An 18,507-nucleotide genomic window follows, 5' to 3' on the forward strand; every position below is an offset into this window, starting at 1 on the left:
TAAATAGAGCTTTCAACAGCAAGCAAGAATACATGATTAATCTAATTTTCACAAATCAATTCAATAAAATCAACCTTTACAAAATCAAAGCAGTCAAAAAGAAACCCTCAATAAATAAACATCTTGCTCATAACCGAGTCTAATTTAAATTTGCTAAGATGTCCTCCGGCATCAACTGAAATCAGTATAGATCTATAACAGGGTCGACAAATCCAGGACACAAATTGATAGGTTTCACCAAAGATCGAATTTGCAGCTTTGGATGGTAAGTAGAATGCGGTCAACGGTCAACCCAAGAAATAAATAACTCTTGCATTAGTAGGCGAAGCCAAGTAAATTACACACTGACATTGTACCCCCAAAAAAAAAAGGCAAAAAAAAATACTGCCAATAAGGTGTCGACTTGTATGTTTGTGTACATATATACACATGCATCCTGCTAGTAGCGTAGGCAATTTCATGAGGCCCGGTTCCCCTTATGATCAATTCATTTGTATACCAACCTATACTCTCAGTCGGGTAATCTAGCATGACAAAAGCAAAGGACAAAAGATATAGTACATTATATTTATTTCAAAACACCAAAAACACCCCCTTTCTGATTCAGTCATTGTCTTCGTCGTCATCTTCTTCTTCTTCTTCGTCCTCCTCATCCTGTCCAAAGGTTACCAGATTAGCTTGGCATAGAACAGATACACATGCACGAGTATTTGTCTCAATGCATCCAGTGGCTGTAACTACAGCTACATTTCTTGTGGGATATACCAACAATTACAAAGGCACCACTCTTGCATTCAGATAACAAGGAGCCCGAAGAAGGTAAACTTGAGAGGTTCATCTTATTACGATTATACTGTCGAATGTTATTCAGAGGAAATTTTTAAACCATTTCCATTAGAATTCTGGATGGTTTAAAACGAAATTTAGAATAACCTCAACTCCACAGAGAATCCTTCATCCTCTACCAGGCTGTAAACTATAAATGTAACATTTTTTTAGTAGACGACGTCTAATTTTTCTGTCTGGTCCTATATAGTTTCAAAACCAAGTATTTCTTGATTTTAACCTGCACTATTGATAGTCAAGATAACAATATATTTCAACTAAAGCATCTGGAAAAAGAATAATAAAAAGAGTAAAATGATGTGGAATTGTGGTCCCAATGCTTGGAGACTTCGACTTGGTGCCTCAAAGATTAGATCTAAATCATAACAAAACATCAACTATCACCTAATAATTGAAAATTAACTAAAAACTACTGGCGAATATAAAGCAAACAGAAAGTGAACCAGCAGAGCAACTTCATCCCAGGCTATCCTGCATCTAAAGACCAAAGAAGAAAAAAATAACATAGATATAGAAGCATATATACCTGCCCACTCTCTTCTTCGTCATCCTGAATTTCAGACTTGGACTTCTCAGATTCCTCCTCACCCTCATCAGCTGAGCTTTCCTGCCAGTCATATACAGAAACTTAAGGCATTACAAACCCTAATGTAGAAGCCCTTTCACAACGACATTAAATTGATAAAAGTATTAATAACATTATTCTACTGGTAAAATGTGCTCTGTGATACCATAGCAAAAACGCATGAATTGTTTCACCTGCTTCTTGTTGTAGGCATTTATAAGCCTCTCATACTCAGACTTCCTCTTTGCAGCTTTAGCTTCATATGGAGCTTTATCCTTCCAAAGAGAAAGGACATCCTTGTCAGTTACAGAGCATAATGGATCTCCTATTACATATCTCCTTCAAAATACAAGAGCCTGTTTATGTCTGCCTTCAAGAATTAACTCACATTCTAAGGAATGCTAATTGAAAAATGTCCTAATGTCTTAACCCAGTCACCATAGTTGTGCCATAGTTGCAATATTTTAGTCGGTAATAGCAAAGTGTTAGCCAGACAACCAAAACCACAATTAAGACTGTTGTTCAGGTTAGTGTATACCATAGATATTAGATACACATCTGAACACTCACCGCTGGAGTCATGGATTTCCACTTTGCCCCTCCAGCTTTCCCAACCTTGAAATATGGCATATATATTAGAGACCAAGAGACCATCAACAACATTGAGAATCGATGTGCGCAAGAACTAAAGCATATGAAAATGTTCACAAACACTTACAGCTGAGACGGCCTTAACATCAGGATGTTCCTTCTTAAATGTATTTCTGAACTCTTCACTGCAAAACGAAGTCAATTAGATTAAGCTGCAAGTATAACGAGTTCTTATTTGGGGAAAATCAAGGCACATACAGGAATAAAAAGAAGGCACTAGGGGGCCTCTTAGGCTTATTGGGATCTTTCTTGGCTATTTTCTCCTTCTTAGCCTTCCTTTTACTACTCTGATCTGCCTTGAAGACTGCCTTTCTCTTCCCAACTCCTCTGTAAAAACCACATATATACACGATCCATCACTATAATATGTGTTGCCTCTATATCCAACATCAAACATAAGAAAAATTTAATCCAACAAAATAAAATTTAGTGTTCTTGGCCAGCTAAATGTACATGTCAGATGTATTAGACGCATTTAGTTAGAACATAGCTATTCATAACGTCAACAATAAACAATATAAATACTAGAAATTGTATGCTTTTTTTTGTTTTGGGGGGGTGGGGTGGGGTGGGAGGAAGAAGAAGAAGAACCTATCATGGACAGGCTTCAATGCTTCTTTTGTGTCCTTTTTCACTGCCCCCTTGCCCTTCCCAGTCTTCATTGTGACAAACTGAGTTCCAGAACCAAAAACACAGGTAATATAATATATCATAAAGGTAGATACATAAATAAATTAACGATGACTTCCAAACATAAATCTTCCATATTTTCAGAGTTCTCGAATTTTCACGTGGGAAAAAAAAAAAAGTAATTATCGCCTGACAAAATCCCTATCCATCTTATACAGTAGCATGATATACACAAAAACACTTACAAGTAAAATATAAGAAAATACCAAAAATTTAAGGTACACGAAGTTGCCAGTGAAGATATAATATAAATTACAAATTACTATTTTAGCAACTGAAACTACGATTTGCTGATATTGACAGGTCAAACTCAGAGCGACATCAAAATTTTGATAACAGAAAATAGATTATTCGTATTTCTAACATACTCAAAACATGTGTGATTCTGACGCAAACAAGAATTTCAAAAAGGCAGAGAACCGCAGCGGTGCAAAAATGAAAAATAAAAAATAAAACAAAATTTGCTACAAGGAATACTGATAGATGTATTATTTGAACCAGATATATTGGTTCAGCTATTCGTAGTTTTCGGTATTTGATTCGAGTAAAGAATTTCATGTGAATTTAAAACGTAAAAGAAAAAAAAAATAATCATCCATAAGATGGTCCGAAATAAATTTTATGCACAAACATTTTTCCTACAAAATTCAATAATGAAAAGTAGTATTGACTATTGCCGAACAAAGTAAGAAGATGGAAACAACAATTGCAGGGGAAAAGGGAAGAATTACCTTTGGAGAAATAAAAGATAAGAAGCGATCAGGTGTCGCCGGATGGTAAACGGAGCAAAACAGAGCACGAGTAGTCTAGTAGTGGTTGGAACTTGGCAGAATAATCAAGCGACTTTTGAGTGGGACAATACGACGTCGCAAATGTTGGTGACCGGGCTAGTCGGTAATTATGACGCAGCTGACGAGGGAAGGATCTATGTACAAAATCGCAATACAAGGGTTCAGACCGGAAGCAGAAAAATAGCAACAAAATAAAATACACTAAAGAGGATTTTTTTTTTTTTTTGTTTTGTGAAGGAAATACACTATGGAGGTTGCTTTAGATAACATTTACTATCGTTTTCAGCGAAATTTGAGGATTGTGTTCAAACTATATAGTCCTTCCAGCTTATTCTAACCATTTTTGTCTCGCAATAATAATAATTAGAAAAGATTCCCTCTCTAATTTTTAAGAAATGATTTGAAGAGTTTGGATCATTTTCTTTAATTTTTCTCTTCTATTTGTTAATTTTTTAAGGATTTTTTTATTTGAATAAATATTTGTTGGTACATTTAAATTACACATAATTTACTACATCTAATGCATTCTTATATTTAGAAAATTTTAATTTGACTTTTGTAAAAAAAATTAACAAATTGAGATTTCTCTTACGAATGTTCCAGAGACACCGTTAGCAAAATTTTTTTTATTTTTTGAATTTTAGTCAGTTAAAAATACGTAGACTTGAGGGCTCTATTTTCGTGATTTTTGTAATTTTGATCAATCCAAAACACGATTTTATAGCTGGAGGAGGAGGATTAAAAGCTAAAAAGAGTAGGAGTCACGGGAAGTGGCCGGTTTCTCTTAAAGTGGCAGTAGTAGTGAAATAGGTACTACTAAAATCATGCAATGACAAGGAAGATATTCCGTGTCATGCATCGCAGCTGGACACTTACGTCAGTGATCTGAGAGTTACGAGTTTTATGACAATCCATTCATCTTGGGCCTTGTGAACCAACCTATCAACGCCACTGGCCATTTGGTCCAGTGGTCATCACCATTAAAAGTGATGCTGGAGGTCAGGGATTCAATCCCTGTCTCCCACATATTTGTCACAATTTGTGGCGGTCTTAATTGACCTTCATCGATGGAGTCTGTACTCACATCGAACCCCCTCCCCTTTCCCTTAGATTAGGCTAAATTAGGTTATAGGACATCTATTTTTTTGACAAAAAAAAAAAAAACCAACCTATCAACGATCGTATTCCTTCACCCAAAAAAAATAAAAAATCAACGATCAGATTCTCTTTTCTCACCCATGCTGCACTTAGTGTGAGGATTTTACCCATACTCCAGATTTTAAAGCATCTCGAAGGTTTCAGATTCATTTATTATTTCTCATGCCAATATTCAGAAAGATTATCGTTTTTATGCCTTTATTTATATTTTTTACCCTTCCAACCCTTTCCCACTAATCAAGTCAAGGTTGAATAATGCACTCCTCAAATTCTGCTCGAGTAAAAATATTTGGATACAATTTCGTCAAATTCTTCAAAGTTGAGTTTGAACTTTTTTTCACTAAGTCGAAGTCACCAAATCGAGTTCAATTAAGGTTTCAATTTTGATTTTTCAGTAAATTGTATCATTTTATAATAAATAATTAAAATTTATATTATAAATAATATACTCGATAATGGCTCAACGAATATTCAAGTTTTGACATTTTCTATTCGAACTTTACTCGATTACCTCCTCAAGTAACTCGAACCGAATTCGAGTCGAACCTTAAATCGAACTACTCACAAATCCGGGTCAAGTAGTTTGATTAATTTATACCGACACTCCCCACATCCTTTTTATGCCCAACTATCAGGTCCAAGATCCCAATCATCTATACCTTTTAATGTTCATATATATATTGGCAATATCAATTTGTACCCCCAGTATCAAATTTTCTTTTTTTTTCAATTGCAAAAGTATAGCTTGAATTCCAAATCCATTTATTCCAACATCTTACTTATATATTGACAATTTAATACGTTACACGAGTCTCAAAAGATAGATTAACGTTCTCCATTGTTACTATATTTTGAATTCCAAAAATACAACAAAGAATTACTTTGGGTGATGCACCATATGGAGCTACATGTGATTACTTCCGTAATTACCATGTGTATAAACCTAATCGTGCAAGAATGTGCTTCACTAAGGGTCTGTTTGGTAGGATGTAAAATATTTTCATTGGAAGTCTTTTTCTGGAAAAAGTTTTGTTTACATTCTAATTTTCATCTGTTTGGTTACTTTTGGAAAACATTTATCCTCATGAATAATTAATTCAATTCCTCACCATATCAAGAAATTCTCTCCCATCGACCGTCTCCGCCATTCCACTCTCGTCTCCATCACAAAAAACTTTCCTCCAACACATACACCACCCCTGCCATCATTCTTTGACTGAGAAGAGATTAAAGCAATAGACACATGAATGATCGATATCAGTTTTCCAACTCAACCATAATCAGTCATAAGACATTGAAGATGACAATGAAATAAAACCAACTCTCACAATAATATTTTTACTGCTAAAATTCTTTCAAAGATCTAGAAGATCTCGGATTGAAATTTCCAAAGCAAAAGCTGGACATTGTTGGTGATATATAGAATTAGTTCATTTCTCTCCTCCGTGGCCAATCTTAAAAGACTTTCTTCGTCCTGTAAAAGTTCCTCTGAGATCTCTTCTTTCTTTATGCTACCAATCTCCTTGTTTTGTCTCTCTAGATCCTTCATATTTCTGTAGATCTTAATTGTTTCTGTAAATCTGACACAGATGCAATGGGATGTGCGATATGTTGGATTGTGTTTCTGTGAGAGGAGGAATAGCATGGAATGAATAGAGGGATCGATGATGTTTTGTCGAGAGATATCAGACAATCCCACTGGAACTATTTCCTATGGCTTTTTACTTCTTATGTTGATGAATGTAACTAAGGACAAAAGGGACAGGATTAGAGGGTTAAAAATAACTTCAGTAAGTTTTTAAGTAAAGTTATTTTACACCCACTTATGGAAAAGATTTTACAACATAAATCATTTTCTTAGCGCTAAATTGAACCAAACAACGGAAATCACGGAAAATATTTTCTGGAAAATATTTTCAGTCAAAACAAACAGACCCTAAATGTAAATTTTCACAAGAAGAGTTGCCTTTTCGTTTGTTGTATCTGAGTTAAATTTAGAAAATGGTAGTAATTGTGAACATGGTAAGACTGATAACTAATACTAACAAAAGCGATCATAGAGTTAGTGCAGAAGTTAAGTGAATTCATCCCACTAATGTTCTCGTTTGGAAATCCATGTATGTTGAAACAAACGCTGACCAGCTAGGAATATTGTCATCATTTGTGTGTATCTGAGTTAATGTTTCATACCATGCATGCCAATGGCCTATCCATTACTGATCAAATCACACGATTAAGTCATGAGACACTCCTTAAATTTTTAGCCGTCTATGTATCAAATGACACAAGCTACCTTATAAAAGGAACTCAGATGCCATTCCAGTTGTTTGATGCTCATTTACCCTCCCAACAATTTCGTTGCTTTTCAACTAAATATACGTTTACTTGTCATGAATAGAAGAGCCCATAAAATTTACACGCACTTGTGAATTTTCACCGCACAAAGCAAGCGTGAAGGAAATGGACAAAGTGTGGATTGTAACACGTAAAGATGTGAGTTACCTATTCGCAAATAGAATGGGATTGTTTTGATTAGGTATTTGCTTTTGGAACTCGGAATATGTTCTGTAGAGGCAAAACAAGAAAAGGTGGGGTTTCTCTTTTTCCGCTTTTCAACATTAGTGGTACAATAAATACACCTGTTTAACGTATAAAACTAAGCAGAAGATAACTTTCGTGCCTAACATGGGCCATAATAAAAATACACGCGCTATCCTCTTTGCTCATAGCAATGTCCCTGATACGACGGAGAAAGGGGGAGAGATATTTTCCCAATCCCCAGTTGTTTGTCAGCCACAGAGCATCATCCTACGTGGCCTACAATAAGACCAGTTAAAGCAATCGATGGCCGCGACGGGATAAGAAATCGATAAGGCACAGAGCTTGACAACCCTCAGATGGATTCATCAATCAATCCAACGGACACAGATCCCCACAAGAGATAATCCCTTGCACCCCAAAATCTATTTCTCCACCAGCAATTGCATTTGCGGGCTCTATAACCCTGCCAAGAAAAACACCACCTTATCACACCACACGCCTCCCTCCCTGCCTCCTACTCTCTCAGATCCTCTAGCTTCACATTCGTCGACATGGCCACCACCACCACAGCGGCCGCTACATCCTCCTTCCTCGGAACCCGTCTTCCGGAGGTCCACTCCAGCTCCGGTCGTGTCCAGGCAAGGTTTGGTTTCGGACCCAAGAAAGCTCCTAAAAAGATCGCAAAGCGCACCTCAGACCGTCCATTGTGGTATCCAGGAGCCATAGCACCAGACTATCTGGACGGCAGCCTCGTGGGTGACTATGGGTTCGATCCCTTCGGACTAGGCAAGCCGGCCGAGTACTTGCAATTTGAGTTGGACTCCTTGGACCAGAACTTGGCTAAAAACGTTGCCGGTGACATCATCGGAACCAGGACTGAAGTCGCGGACGTGAAATCAACTCCATTTCAGCCCTACAACGAAGTCTTTGGCTTGCAGCGGTTCAGAGAATGTGAGTTGATCCACGGAAGGTGGGCTATGTTGGCTACTCTTGGCGCCTTGGCTGTCGAGTGGCTCACCGGAGTTACCTGGCAGGATGCCGGAAAGGTACCTTTACCTGCATATGTATACAATACAAATGCATTAGTCGTGTCGTATTTCTTAGTTGTCTGCGCCTGGCTAGAACCTATACTGCGAGTAGGAAATAAGCCGTTGACACATAATTTTTCAGTGCGGATTCCAATCGATGTTGGCTTTAGTAACGTACGAAACGTATGCAGTGAAGTGAAGTAATTTTCAGCGCATCTATTCTATTGAGCTAAAAAGATTCTACATTAATTTGAACAGGTTGAGCTTGTGGAAGGATCATCATACCTGGGTCAACCACTTCCATTCTCCATGAGCACATTGATCTGGATTGAGGTGCTGCTCATTGGATACATTGAGTTCCAAAGGAATGCCGAGCTTGACCCCGAAAAGAGGCTGTACCCTGGCGGAAGTTTCTTTGACCCGCTCGGGTTGGCTGCTGACCCTGAGAAGAAGGCTACCCTTCAACTTGCCGAGATCAAGCATGCCCGCCTTGCCATGGTTGCCGCCCTCGGCTTTGCCGTCCAAGCCGCCGCGACTGGCAAAGGCCCGCTTAACAACTGGGCTACCCACTTGAGCGACCCTCTCCACACGACCATTTTTGACACCTTTGGACTTTTCTCTTAGAACGCCAACCTGCTCATCCTTGAACATCCGCCTCCAAGTTGAGAACACCTTAATGGATTCTTACATCCGTTCTCATTATGTAAAGAACTGTGTAATTTAAAGAACTGTGTAATTTGACAGCTTAATTGAGCAGCATATTGCTACTATCCCTCTATATTCCCCGTTAGCATAGCGTACCATATATAGACACACAGTCACACATACGCGCGCGCGCGCGGCGGTGATGCTCTGGGAAAAGGCACGTCCCTTGGAATGATCTTAAATTCAGGAAAATTGATTAATTAAATGGGGTGGGTAATTATTTATCATAAGAGAACTACGTACTACTAATATAGAGGGGGGGTTTTTTATTTTTTGGGCATTTCAGCTGGAATAAGGTCGTTAATTTGAGCTTAATGATTTTTTTGTTGTGGTAAATTAGGAGGGATAGAGTTTACTTAACAAAAAAAAAAGGGCTAATGCTCTATACATCAACTACTGATTGACGCACTCCTAGGGATCGCAGGGATCGCAACGGGGCGGGCACCCGCGAACACATGCCCCGCGGGGGTCAATGGGGGGTGGCGGGGTGGGGCGGGGCCCGTTTCTAAACGGGGGAAAAATTCCCTCCACCTCTGCCCTGTCACCTGTTTGAAAATATATATATATGTACATAATTATATATATATATTAATATTATCAATTATATTACTAATTATACATGTATATTAATAAAAATTATTAATTATTATACTAAATTTATTAATACATTTATGTTAAATTTCTAACTACACTTGATACAATAACACTTTTTTTCTAAAAAAAACACAATAATAATTTAGTGATTGTATTTGTATCAAAAGTGAAAGTCTGATTATTTTAGTTATATTTGTTTTATCATATTAGATTGTATTCAAATAACCTTTATTTAATTATTTTTATGAGTTTCAATTGTGAAGTTACAATAAATAATAATTTGGTGATGTGTTGATATTTTAGTACTTAATTATTTGCTCAAATTTAATTATAATAAATTTATATAATAATTTTTTTTAACCTCACGGGTGCCTCCGCCGGGGAAGCGGGACGGGGAAGCCAGGAGCGGGGGACGGGGGGAATTAAAATGCAACAGGGGCGGGGGTTGGGGGAGGTGTCCCCAGCCCCATTGCCACCCCTACGCACACTAGATATGTAATTGCAGATTAAATAGATTAATTTGTCGACAAGTTACAATTTAGTATAGACAAATATGACGTATAAAAAAGAATTAAAATGTGCAACTAGTTAATGGTATTTGATTACCGATATATAATCATAACTAGGTTTAGGCGTCAGCGTCAGTGTCACTCCCAAGCGTATGATTTTGGTTTTCTTGTTTAGTGGTTCTGTGGAAAGAGTGGAGTTGTTAGACTTTGGAGTTTGTTTTTTTTTTTTTTTTGGGTACCGTCTCTTTTTGAAACATTGCTCCTTTCCTTTTGCCTCATTTTACAATTTTGCAATGACATAATTGCAAACTCATAAACATGGCAGACATGACATGTAGCTTGTATTACTATTAATTTATTAGTGCCATGAGCCGACCTCTACTTTAATATAAGTAGTTAATACCAATTCACTAAAATTTTCTAAAACGAAGTGGAACGACAATGGTTGGTTCAACGGAGTCTTGGATGCTTTCCGCTTTCGTCTTTGTGTTTTGTTCGATTTCCACCAGATATTCAATGTAGTCAAAATAGACTCTTGGAATTGGGACGCATTCTGTACCTCTCGGCAACACTTATATTAAAGCCTAAAAAGGAGATGGCGTATTTTTTTGGTAAGTTCAAAATTTTTTTTTTTTTTTTTTGCTCATTCTCGATTCAGGTATTCATTTGATTCTGTTCCTATCCGTAGCAAAGATTGCTCATTTTTCGAAGCATCTGTAGCATTTCATTACCGATATAATAGCATGTCGCTTGCAGGCACGGATTTAAGGGGGGGCTGGTGGGGGCTTAAGCCCCCCCCCAAGCCGCCGGAAAACCCCCTATATATAGGGGATTCCAAATGCTTGCTTCTAAAATGCAGTAGGTAACTAGGTAGGTAGGTAGGTACTACCTTTCTCTTCCTATGTGTCTCTTAGGATACTGGTATTATTGTCTGAAATTTTCAATAGTTATTTATGTTTTCACCTGCTGGTGATGTAATAACTTGGATTTTCCTAAAATGTTTTGAGCAGGTCTGAACTCTGTAGTTATTCATCATATATTCTGGACTTTGTTAGAGCCTGTGAGACTCGGAAACATAGAGCCTGGGAAACATAGCCTTTTTTTTTTATTTCAGATGTTTGGTTGTTGGCAAAGTATTTTTTGTGCATCGCTGTCATGAACTATATGGTGGAGTGGGCTTTCTTTTGTTGATCAAGAAGCTTGCCAACAATAGTTGTTGGTGCTGTTTTAAATGTATGTTCTGGAACAAAGAATGCTGTAAATGTATTTCCTGGAATTTAGAAAAGTTCTTGATTTAACGCTTATGACATCCCTTGCACTTCAAGAAGAATTAAATTTGCAATTACTATCAAAGTTTTCCTGCTATTTCGCTTTTTGACCGCCTTAGTTTTTTATTTTATTTCGAATTCTGATCATGAAATCAATAAGCAGGGTGAGTGATAGATTATTGATAGTTTAGAGTATTTTTTTGGAGCATTTTGAGATTTCCAAGAACTTATCAAATTCATATGAAAGGGGCAATTTTTAAACTATTTTAGTATGCGATGGGCAATTCTTAAACTATTTTTTTGAGCGGTTTATGCCTCCGAGTACTATACATATCTTGATAGGCCTGCTGTTTTCGTTGTTTCTTTTGTAGATTTGTAGATTTGGGTAAGTTACATACCCAAAAATTCAGAACAAATTTTTGGGTATGTATAATTATATGTTTTTATTATTTTTATAATTATTGATTCTAAATTTTACTTATTAAATATATTTATTTCGTCACAAAAAAAATTTTTTAATACACTTCAGCCCCTCCAAAAATAAATTTCTGGCTCCGTCCCTGGTCGCTTGTGCAAGCTAATTTAGGGGAGTTGCAAGACGAGTATTTATGATTTCGTTACTCCCATTACATAACTGCATATGGCGTTTAAGGAACGCTTTATAGTTATGGACGTCATCTTGTTTAAATAATTGGCTATGTTGAATCCAGGGCGAAGCAGAGCCTGGTACCTGATTAAAATTTAAAAGGGTTAAAAACAAAAAAAAATTTCTATGATATATCTAATACACATAAAAGTCTCCCATGATTTCAAAAAGTATAAAACGATACCTCATATTTTGAACTAAATTATAAAATTAATGGAATTCAGTAAACTTAACGAAATCTGGTAAACACAACGAAAAATTTAATGGAATTCAATAAACTTAACGGTAAATTTAATGGAATTCAATGAGTTTAACAGTCAAGACCGTCATTTCCGTTAAATTTATCAGATTCCGTCAATTTTATAATTTAGTTCAAAATATGAGACGTCGTTTTGTATGTTTTGAAATTATAAGGGATTTTCCTGCATATTAAGTATACCACTGGAAGTTTTTTTGTTTAAAAAAAAAAAAAAAAAAAAGGTAAGGCGAGCCAAGTTTTAACTTGCAGCAGTGTTGGCTGCTTTTTGATTTCCAAAGCAATCAAAACGTATGTAACGTCAAAATCCTTCTTGTGCTCCTTATTAAATTACATATATTATCCCATGTACCGCAACTTTGAATTTTTTTTTTTCTAGTAAAAAAATTTTGAATTCAGAATTTTATATTTACCCAACGCCCTCCAAAAACACTAACGTTGAGCACACGGACCAACCAACTAATGAAAGGACAACAAATGTAAACTAGAGCATAAATCCAGAGTGTGCTGCACAGGGCTCACCGAATTCTCCTAATCTACCAACTAATAAAACTTGCAAGAAAAGTAACATGAACCGACTTAAGTCCCATTTTTTCAAACTTATGATAGCTATGCATACTAATTATATATGATGTTTTTTTAATTCTTGGGGAGAATTACCCAGTAAAGTACAACACAGAAACAATCATTATATACATCATTAAACTTAAGAGAGAGAGAGAGAGAGAGAGAGAATAACATATGGCAGATGGCATTGATCACCAACCACCAGTTAATATAATTATAATTTAGGACCGATAAAAAAAGAAAAATTAAGACTACAAAATTCACACGACACTTATCCATCTGGGAAAAGGAGGTTATGTAAGCGATAAAGATGAAGCGAAAATCATTAATGCAACTACGAGCACAAGAAGAAGGCAGTACCTACCTAAATGCTAAAAGGCGAAAGTAAGCAGTAAACTACAACTCAGCAGCGTATACAGAGTCAGGAGTTCGTCACTAGACCACAACAACGCACTATGGTTGGCTTTTGCACTCTTCCTCGTGTTTGTTTTCTCTGATTTTCTTCGCCACTCAATCCTGTGTCTCTATATTTCACTTGTCATTATCAAAAGATAAACTTCCCCATATCACAAGAAATCAACCCAACCCATATCTTTAGCTGGATTATTAATCTTTTTGGTCGCACTGAAATAATTAATTACGTTACTATAATTGAAAATGGATGCATACACATGTACCTGTTTGTATGGATATCTATATCATACAAACAAGACCCGAATTCGGGTATAATCTACCTCTGCCGTCCAAGACAACCTGCGGAAGTTGGGTAAAGAGGTTTGCCATTTTCTTTTTCTCAATGGGGTTTTCATACTCTGTTGTCTTACTAGATAATGGGTCTGGATTTGAAGCAGGTGCATCAATGATTGTAACGAGGAAGGGATGTGATGTAAGATTGGATTTTTCTTGGTGGGGTCTTGTCAGATGAGTAAAAGGAGGGATGGGGTTTAGTAGCTGTTTCGGTGCATTCGGTTCTACTTGCAAGGAAACAAGTAAAACACAGAGGCCACGAGGTAAGAGCCAAAAATATTTCAATTCTTAGTTTTGGCTTGAATGGAAGTTCCTTCTAATTATTGCTGAATTTGAGCATGGTGATAATTTTGTTGATTGGAATTAACATTCTTGTTGAAGTGAAACATTCTATAGGCCATTTCCGTTTTCTTAAAGGGGTTTGCGTGTTGTACGCATGAAAAGAAGAGATATTAACGAGTCAAGAGATTTGCCATGAAATTTTTCGTTAGTTATCATCTGCTAAAGCAAATGTCTCCGAACTTGACCTACAAATTAGGCTGTTAATGTCATGCTCAAAACTTTAACTATTTAGACATACGAATAAGTAATCAAACCTGAATTTATCTTTCCCGATTTCTAATTCCCAACTCTAGACATTCCCCAGGCAATCACAACCTTCAAGCTTCTCATCATAATGTTGCGTCTTTAGGAAACATCTGTTTTTGACCTTGATGAGTGGAGTCGATCCAAGTGTTCTTAAGGTAGCTATGTTACCCAGTTTAGAGTTGTTTGGTTCAGAAAAATTTAGCATTACGTGCTAACAAATAAAGCTCCATAGTCAGGTTTCAGTTTGAGCTTAATCTAAGCGGGACATAAGTGCCTTCAGCTGCTTACAACTTAGAGAACAGTTTCAGTTCAAAGATACAAGAGCCTAAACTTGTTTTACGAGATTTATAACCTGCTGCATATTTTAGGGTCGAAGTTATGGTCTTATCTGACTAATGCGTGTACTGATGTACAACTCTTTTCCATGATTTTCTATTTGATCACTTCTCATTCTCTGGTTTTCTATCTGCTTCTGCATGGTTAGAGCTCGCTACAAGCAATGTCAGGCTGTTCTCATACAACTCTTTGCGGTCAGCAACAGGACACTTTCACCCATCAAACAGAATAGGAAGCGGCGGTTTTGGAGTAGTATACAGGGTATGATCAATCTTAGTTTGTGTGTCTCCATGAGTTTTCCAGTTATTGCAGCCTTGCTTGAGAGAGAAATAGAGAGGAGAGAAACGTGGAACTAAGCTATTCTGGTACCTTGCCAATATCGTTCTTATGCTCGATCCTTCTGAATTTGTTAGCTCTTCATAGAGGCTCTTATCTAGCTTCTTGTACTATTGCAGGGTGTTTTGAGGGATGGAACTCAAGTTGCCATCAAGTGTCTATCTGCTGATTCGAAGCAAGGGACCACTGAATTCTTAACAGAGATTAATATGATTTCAAATATTAGACATCCAAACCTTGTTCAGTTGATTGGTTGTGGCATCGAGGGCAGTTATCGGATATTGGTATATGAATATATGGAGAATAACAGCCTTGCAAGTTCTCTACTCGGTAATTTTCTGATTCTTTGATGCAAATGTTCCAATTTATGGGATCCCATGATTCAAAAAGGAGATAAGATGCAAAATTAGACGTTCCATTACCAAGTTTCAAGCTAAAATTTTTTTGCTGGTTCTACTTCAGGTTCAAAAGTTAAAAGGCTTGAGATGGATTGGTCCAAGAGAGCTAACATATGTAGGGGTACAGCTTCTGGCCTTGCTTTTCTGCATGAGGAAGCTGACCCAAGTATTGTCCACCGTGATATAAAAGCCAGCAACGTTCTTCTTGATGAGAACCTTCATCCCAAAATTGGTGATTTTGGGCTAGCAAAGCTTTTCCCCGACAACGTCACTCATGTTAGTACTAGGGTGGCAGGAACAGTGTAAGTGTGACTTTTACTTCTCTATGGCTTTCTTACAACTGATTATTTTGTATTGATAACATGCATGTTGTTGTATGATTTTTCATTTATTTAAGAGAACGGAGTTGGATGGTTTGGTCTTAACTTATGGAAAGCATCCAGATTTGCTGTCTGGCTCAAATTGTTTAAAAGATCTTTTGACATTCTGACATTGACGACTTAAGATTACTTACCTTTAGTGTCACAGCCATGAGGGAGTCCAAGGAAGTTTGTCTATGAGTGCTTTAATCGGTGTTAAGAGGGTTGCATTTCTCGCAAATGCTTAAATTTAGATCTGAAATGCATAAAACGTTTATCTTCTGGCCTCATTTTGCTGGTGGAAGTTGTCTCAATGTGCATTTGAATTGAATGTATCTTTCCCTTTCCTGCCTCTAGCTGCCCAGTTTGGACAGTCACTTGACTGATGATGTTGATTTTATGCTTCAAAAATATTGAACCATGCTTGAAAGGAGTACAATTTCATCCAGAGAAAAAAAAAATTAATTCTAATTTGGGGTGAGTACTATAAGTTTAGCATGAGCAATCTAATGCACAATCGGCCTGCACAACCAGAAGGAAGAAGAAGATAGGGAAAAAAAAGAAAAAGAAAAAATCTCATTTGTCTTAATATGTTTCTGCAGTGGATATCTAGCTCCAGAGTATGCCTTGCTAGGACAGCTTAGTAAGAAGGCAGATGTCTATAGCTTCGGGGTGCTTGTACTCGAGCTGGTAAGTGGCAGAAGTAGTAGTAAGGCGGCATTCGGGGAGGATCTGTTGGTTCTAGTGGAATGGGTAAGTTGCAACCATGCAGAACCTTTACTTTTTTTTGAAAACTACAATTGAGATGTTGTTTATTAGCATCAGTTATTGCGCTTTTCATCTCATAGACACAAGTCTGTTGTAATGTTGGTTGCTGAATCTGTGCAAGGGGTTTTGCTAGAATAATAGTGTACGCATCAATGTTCTTGTATATTGACTAGATTGCCAACACGTCTTTCAGACCTGGAAACTAAGAGAAGAAGGTAGGATTTTAGAGATTGTTGATCCAGAATTGGGAGAATATCCAGAAGAGGAAGTTATACGCTTCATCCAAGTTGCACTCTTCTGTACCCAAGCAGCTGCTCATCAAAGGCCTGGAATGAAGCAAGTGCTTAAGATGCTCTCTGAGGAGGTTAACCTTAATGAGCAGTTACTTGATGCTCCGGGAGTCTATAGACCGCATACCTCTAGGCAATCAGGCGGTGGTGGCTTGCAAATAACATCCTCACGGTCGGACAAGGGCAAGATGTCAGCATATTTTGCGATGTCAGCTGGGTTGGATACTTCTCAAAGTGTGACACAAATGCTTCCCAGATGAAGCCAAGAGTCCAAAATTCCCAATTGTTGGTCTTGTGTTGATCCTCCTTGAGAATGGCTAAAAGTTGTATCTTCTGCTCGCCTGATCTTGACGACTTGTTCTACCGGTCTCCTATTTGGAAATCTAATCAGTGGATTTCTGCGTGGCTTATACCCGACACTAAACGTGGTGAACAAAGACTACGGATCCAAACGTTTGTTTTCCTCTCTGCTCAAGGATTTTCGCGTCATTTCCGCTTGTGATGTCTTCAAGTGGTTTGCAGAGCTGGAGCCTATTTTATAAAGTTGAAGTTTGAAATCTGAATTCGAAAATTAGTGTAAAAGTATAATGATTGGTCACACTATTAATATTAACTTAAGGGCATTAGGAAAATAGTAGGCTAAATACTTTTCCAACAAAGCCAACTAATTTTTCTTAAACTGTATGAAAAAAAACACTAAAACTATCAACAGACAGGGACAGGGAGAGTAGTTGTTTGTTGCAAAATCTTTTGGTCGCGTTGCCAAAAGCAAATATATGTACTTTGTAGCTTAGAAGTTATGAATTATCTTGATGTGGAGGAATTTGTTTCGTCGTCTTAATTGGAATAGGGTTCGGTTGGTTGTCTTCATTTTTGGTGAACCAAACAAATAGTGAGTTATGTAGGATAAAAAATGGTGGGTAAGCGTAAGAGGGTAACCGAAGATGTCCAAATGAATTACAAAAAGGTGTCATATTACAATTTGAAAAGCCATAAATTTCCTTTCTTTTATCGACAACCTTTAAACTATTCCTACTTTAATCTATATAAGTTGAAAACCATATAAGGTACTTGTGGCACTTTCTAAAATTATCATAGACAACTAAAGTAGATAATTAGAATGGAAGGAACAAAATCATGGTAGATATGTTTTGCATGTTTAAAATGAGATCTACATGAATATTGGTGGACGGTGATGAATCTCAATTTTTGTACTTGTTGGCGATATAAGTTCTTGCCATCTGATGTCATAAAAACACAATAATATTAAACTTTACTAATTACATGAGATTTTATGCGCGTGATACTGATTAAACTTTACTAAAGAGTGTATAATACGATAGCCTTTATAGGAACTAATTGCTATTAGTTTCTAAACTGTCGCTCTATTAATAATTAACTTTTTTTTTTTTGGTTTTCCCTTGAATCAACTGAGATAAAATTATACTAGAACATATAATAATTGCGTATCAAATTCTAACAAATGTCGCTGATGAACCCAACTTTATTGCAAGCATCATTTCGTCTAGATATTTCTCGTGAACTACATTCATTGATTTGGTAAGAGGACCCTAAAATTCCAATACCTGAGTATATATTTATATATATGTATATGTATATATATTCTTAGGTTCCAATTCAATAGTCCGATGACATGTTTCTTAACCGTATAACCCAATAGTATATAACTCTAACCTAGCACAAATGAAAGCAATTATGAATAAAAACATAATAATATTGATTCAACTATTCATTAAATGTTTAGATTTTTCTCCTGCAAACTTTATGGCTTTACCCAAGTTTAAAACTCAATGCAGTGTGTTAATTCAATATGATGTATATATTGATTTTAGTTCGATAAAAGTTAATT

At 36.7% G+C, this 18,507-nt stretch overlaps 3 protein-coding genes across 8 annotated transcripts; 2 read left to right on the top strand and 1 right to left on the bottom strand.

Moving 5' to 3' along the window:
* Window positions 1-287: 287 nt before the first annotated feature.
* On the bottom strand, window positions 288-3,749 carry LOC113694669 (high mobility group B protein 1-like). Its single transcript, XM_027213523.2, has 8 exons — window positions 3,484-3,749; window positions 2,654-2,733; window positions 2,261-2,389; window positions 2,130-2,187; window positions 1,982-2,026; window positions 1,606-1,686; window positions 1,373-1,453; window positions 288-654 (listed from the first exon to the last, which is right to left on the bottom strand). Exons 2-8 carry the CDS (start codon window positions 2,722-2,724, stop codon window positions 604-606), a joined length of 516 nt encoding a protein of 171 aa, XP_027069324.1. The 5' UTR covers window positions 2,725-2,733; window positions 3,484-3,749; the 3' UTR covers window positions 288-603.
* A 3,802-nt stretch (window positions 3,750-7,551) lies between these two features.
* LOC113695686 (chlorophyll a-b binding protein CP29.1, chloroplastic) lies at window positions 7,552-9,040 on the top strand. The gene is made up of 2 exons (XM_027214822.2): window positions 7,552-8,288; window positions 8,529-9,040. The coding sequence occupies exons 1-2, from the start codon at window positions 7,794-7,796 to the stop codon at window positions 8,892-8,894; spliced, it is 861 nt and encodes a 286-aa protein (XP_027070623.1). The 5' UTR covers window positions 7,552-7,793; the 3' UTR covers window positions 8,895-9,040.
* Window positions 9,041-13,121: 4,081 nt separating this feature from the next.
* On the top strand, window positions 13,122-17,208 carry LOC113695068 (cold-responsive protein kinase 1-like). Of its 6 annotated transcripts, none has more exons than XM_027214023.2 (7): window positions 13,122-13,273; window positions 13,664-13,825; window positions 14,635-14,747; window positions 14,942-15,152; window positions 15,285-15,522; window positions 16,182-16,332; window positions 16,541-17,208. In XM_027214023.2, exons 2-7 carry the CDS (start codon window positions 13,753-13,755, stop codon window positions 16,895-16,897), a joined length of 1,143 nt encoding a protein of 380 aa, XP_027069824.1. In that variant the 5' UTR covers window positions 13,122-13,273; window positions 13,664-13,752; the 3' UTR covers window positions 16,898-17,208. The 6 variants fall into 6 exon arrangements, with proteins under 6 accessions (XP_027069824.1, XP_027069823.1, XP_027069827.1 ...); XM_027214022.2 differs by having other exon boundaries at window positions 13,667-13,825; XM_027214026.2 differs by lacking the exon at window positions 13,122-13,273 and adding an exon at window positions 13,280-13,589.
* Window positions 17,209-18,507: the final 1,299 nt, after the last annotated feature.

The sequence above is a fragment of the Coffea arabica genome, chromosome 6e, assembly GCF_036785885.1.
Source record: "Coffea arabica cultivar ET-39 chromosome 6e, Coffea Arabica ET-39 HiFi, whole genome shotgun sequence".
NCBI classification, from domain to species: domain Eukaryota; kingdom Viridiplantae; phylum Streptophyta; class Magnoliopsida; order Gentianales; family Rubiaceae; genus Coffea; species Coffea arabica.

Bases quoted from the DNA above. Each gene is read 5' to 3' on its own strand.
- LOC113694669 (XM_027213523.2), bottom strand. From the start codon at position 2,724: ATGAAGACTGGGAAGGGCAAGGGGGCAGTGAAAAAGGACACAAAAGAA. The intron at 2,390-2,653 runs GTTCTTCTTCTT...TGGTTTTTACAG, and splicing joins TTGAAGCCTGTCCATGATAG to AGGAGTTGGGAAGAGAAAGG. The intron at 655-1,372 runs GTATATATGCTT...ACCTTTGGACAG, and splicing joins ACGAAGAAGAGAGTGGGCAG to GATGAGGAGGACGAAGAAGA.
- LOC113695686 (XM_027214822.2), top strand. From the start codon at position 7,794: ATGGCCACCACCACCACAGCGGCCGCTACATCCTCCTTCCTCGGAACC. The intron at 8,289-8,528 runs GTACCTTTACCT...TAATTTGAACAG, and splicing joins CCTGGCAGGATGCCGGAAAG to GTTGAGCTTGTGGAAGGATC.
- LOC113695068 (XM_027214023.2), top strand. From the start codon at position 13,753: ATGGGGTTTAGTAGCTGTTTCGGTGCATTCGGTTCTACTTGCAAGGAA. The intron at 15,153-15,284 runs GTAATTTTCTGA...GTTCTACTTCAG, and splicing joins CCTTGCAAGTTCTCTACTCG to GTTCAAAAGTTAAAAGGCTT. The intron at 16,333-16,540 runs GTAAGTTGCAAC...CACGTCTTTCAG, and splicing joins TGTTGGTTCTAGTGGAATGG to ACCTGGAAACTAAGAGAAGA.